Source organism: Cannabis sativa, chromosome 2 (assembly GCF_029168945.1).
Source record: "Cannabis sativa cultivar Pink pepper isolate KNU-18-1 chromosome 2, ASM2916894v1, whole genome shotgun sequence".
NCBI classification, from domain to species: domain Eukaryota; kingdom Viridiplantae; phylum Streptophyta; class Magnoliopsida; order Rosales; family Cannabaceae; genus Cannabis; species Cannabis sativa.
In genome coordinates this window covers 20,198,771-20,201,517 of record NC_083602.1, presented here as the reverse complement: position 1 = coordinate 20,201,517, position 2,747 = coordinate 20,198,771, and the positions used below count along the sequence as shown (strand labels likewise).

At 34.4% G+C, this 2,747-nt stretch overlaps 1 protein-coding gene across 1 annotated transcript; it reads right to left on the bottom strand.

Annotated features, from left to right (window-relative positions):
• Window positions 1-764: 764 nt before the first annotated feature.
• On the bottom strand, window positions 765-2,302 carry LOC133034187 (uncharacterized). Its single transcript, XM_061109228.1, has 3 exons — window positions 1,735-2,302; window positions 1,279-1,418; window positions 765-1,148 (listed from the first exon to the last, which is right to left on the bottom strand). Exons 1-3 carry the CDS (start codon window positions 2,300-2,302, stop codon window positions 765-767), a joined length of 1,092 nt encoding a protein of 363 aa, XP_060965211.1.
• Window positions 2,303-2,747: the final 445 nt, after the last annotated feature.

Below are 2,747 nucleotides of genomic sequence, written 5' to 3'. Positions count from 1 at the left end.
ATTATTGTTTCCAATATGTTTTTACTGGACATAAAAATTTAATTTAAATTTATTATTCAAATCTCTCTAAATTAAATACTATTTATTTTTATTCATTTATTTCCTTCCGAACTCATAATATAATACTTAATATAAAACATATTTTTGGATGATTGTCCCCCGTAAGAGCACCAAAAAATTAATTATTATTGGAGAATGGAATTTGTTCACATGTTAAATTCATCAACGAATTTGTATTACGTGAGCACTGAGCAGGCTCATATCAATTGGTATTAATTTCTTTTTGGAAAGAAATTCGTATTTTTTTTATTATTATTTAAATAGTGAAAGTTATTCAGAATAATTACGCGACCAATATTCTTTGTTTCGCATTCATAGAATAAAATTAATAACGGCCAAATAATAAAGAATATTAGCTTCAAAAATAATAATAATAATAATAATAATAATAATAATAATAATAATAATAATAATAAAGAATATCAGTTTAAAAAAAATAATAATAAAGAATATGAAAGCTTTAAATATGCGAGATAGTCTGTAGATTCTTTTTTCAATGGGCTGGCATATGTCTCCTAATTTGCTAGTGTTTTCTTTGATATAGTCGGAACCATGAGTAGTGTATTTTTATTGTATCTTTTTAACCGTTCATTTTTTTTTTAACATAAATTTATCAATTTTATTGAAATTTAACATTCATCATACAAGAATATTTAAAGATTATCAGGGACAATATTCTCGTGAATACTACAATAAAAGAAAAATCAAGACCACCTAACCACAAAGTGAGCGACTCGATTAGCTGATCGTCTAATAAAACGAAGACTAACATTTTGTAGAGATGATAATAAAAATTTATAATCATCAATAATCAACCCAAAAATAGAAGTCATTTGTTGCTTACTAAAGATTGCTTGTACTGAAACCATACTATCAGTCTCCACCTTGACTTTACTCCATCCTTTGCCTTTTAGCCAACTAAGAGCCTCTTTAACACTAAGTGCTTCGATCACCTCAGCCGCATAGGAACCGACTTGGTATTTGGATGTGAGACCAACAAGATGCCCAGATGAATCACGAGCAACCACACCAAAACCGTAAACATTTTCTTTCTCAAAAAAGGCTCCATGCATCAACATTGATCTTGACTGTATTTAAATCGTGTTTAGTCCATTGCTCAATTTTATTATCATTTTGTTGGAGAGACAATGATAATAAACTATTCTTATCTTGAGCTTTACGCCAATGGTCAAGTGTAATCCATGCTGATACGAGAACCTGCGTTATAGAAGAAGCTTTGCTGTTCCAAACCAGTGTATTCCGCACTTTCCATAAAGCCCAACAAACCATGATAGCACGACAAGAAACATCATCATCATAATTGTTGAACAAATAGTCAAGCCAATGACAAATAATTGCTAATTCATCAAACGAAAAAAAAACAACTTAGCTTTGTCCAGACAACCGGTTGCAAGAATGCAGTTGAACAAAATGTGAGTGACAGTTTCTGCACAGAGATGGCAAACAGGGCAAATGGGAGATATGTCGATGTGTTTAGTTGTAAGTTGAAGGCAAGTGGGCAGGGTGTTTGTCACGACTCTCCACATACAGTTCTTCACCTTAGGAGGTATTTAAGGTCCCATAACTTATGCCATAACCCTGAATTGTTTGTACCATTCTGCTCTAGTTTTTGGTTCTGAAGCATGTCATAAGCACTTCTAACTCAAAACTCACCAGATCTTTCCCCAGTCCAAGACCAATAGTCTTCGGCTGTAGAAGAACTCAAAGGAATACCTATAATCAGCAGAGCATCTTGTTTATTAAACATATCATTGACTAGAGGAGTATCCCAGGCTTTAGAATAAATCTCTAGGATGGAACTTACCATTTGATTAGCATGACCGATCTCAGGAGAAGTGACATATGGGTTCGTGGGATCAGGAAGCCAAGGATGTTTCAAAATGCTGTTTGATTCCCCTGTTCCAATTGTTCTCCTAGCACCGAGTTTAACAAGGCTTTGAGCACTCCAGATACTTCGCCAAAAAAAGCTATGATTGTTGCCTAGCTCTACATTAAGAAAATCAATTTGGGGGTAGTACTTGGCCTTATATAGACAGCTTGCAAGAGAGGAAGGAGAGCATAACAACCGCCATCCTTGTCTAGCCAACATTGCAAGCTTAAAATCATCGCGGTGACGAAAGCCTAGACCGCTTGAATTCTTTTGTGTGGCCATGTGATCCCAAGACATCCATATAATGTCTTGCCCTTTAGAACTCGATGTTTTCCACCAGAAATTAGCCATAATCTTCTAAATTTCATGACAAGTCTCCAAAGGGATAAGAAAGACACTCATCGCATAAGTTGGAAGAGACTGAACAACAGTTTTAAGAAGGATTTCTTTACCAGCACGGGAGAGAAACCTACCATTCCAACTGTTAATACAGTTGATAACTTTATGTTGGAATTTATTTTACCAGGATCTTAGATCTACTCACAAGTATGTTGATTTAACAACCTAAATATGAACTTCAAAAACCATAAAAAGAAAACATATATAAAGTTAAGAAAACCTTACATTGATGGCAGCGGAATAATGTGTCTCCTTCCACTCAAATATCTAACCCTTGATTCCTTTCTGTCGCAGAGTATAATCAAGATCTGAGCCCGAATGTCCTTCAGTTGGATGTGATCCTTCACAGTCTTCCAATCTATGATTGATGTACTGTTTGTTGTGTGTAGGCACTACT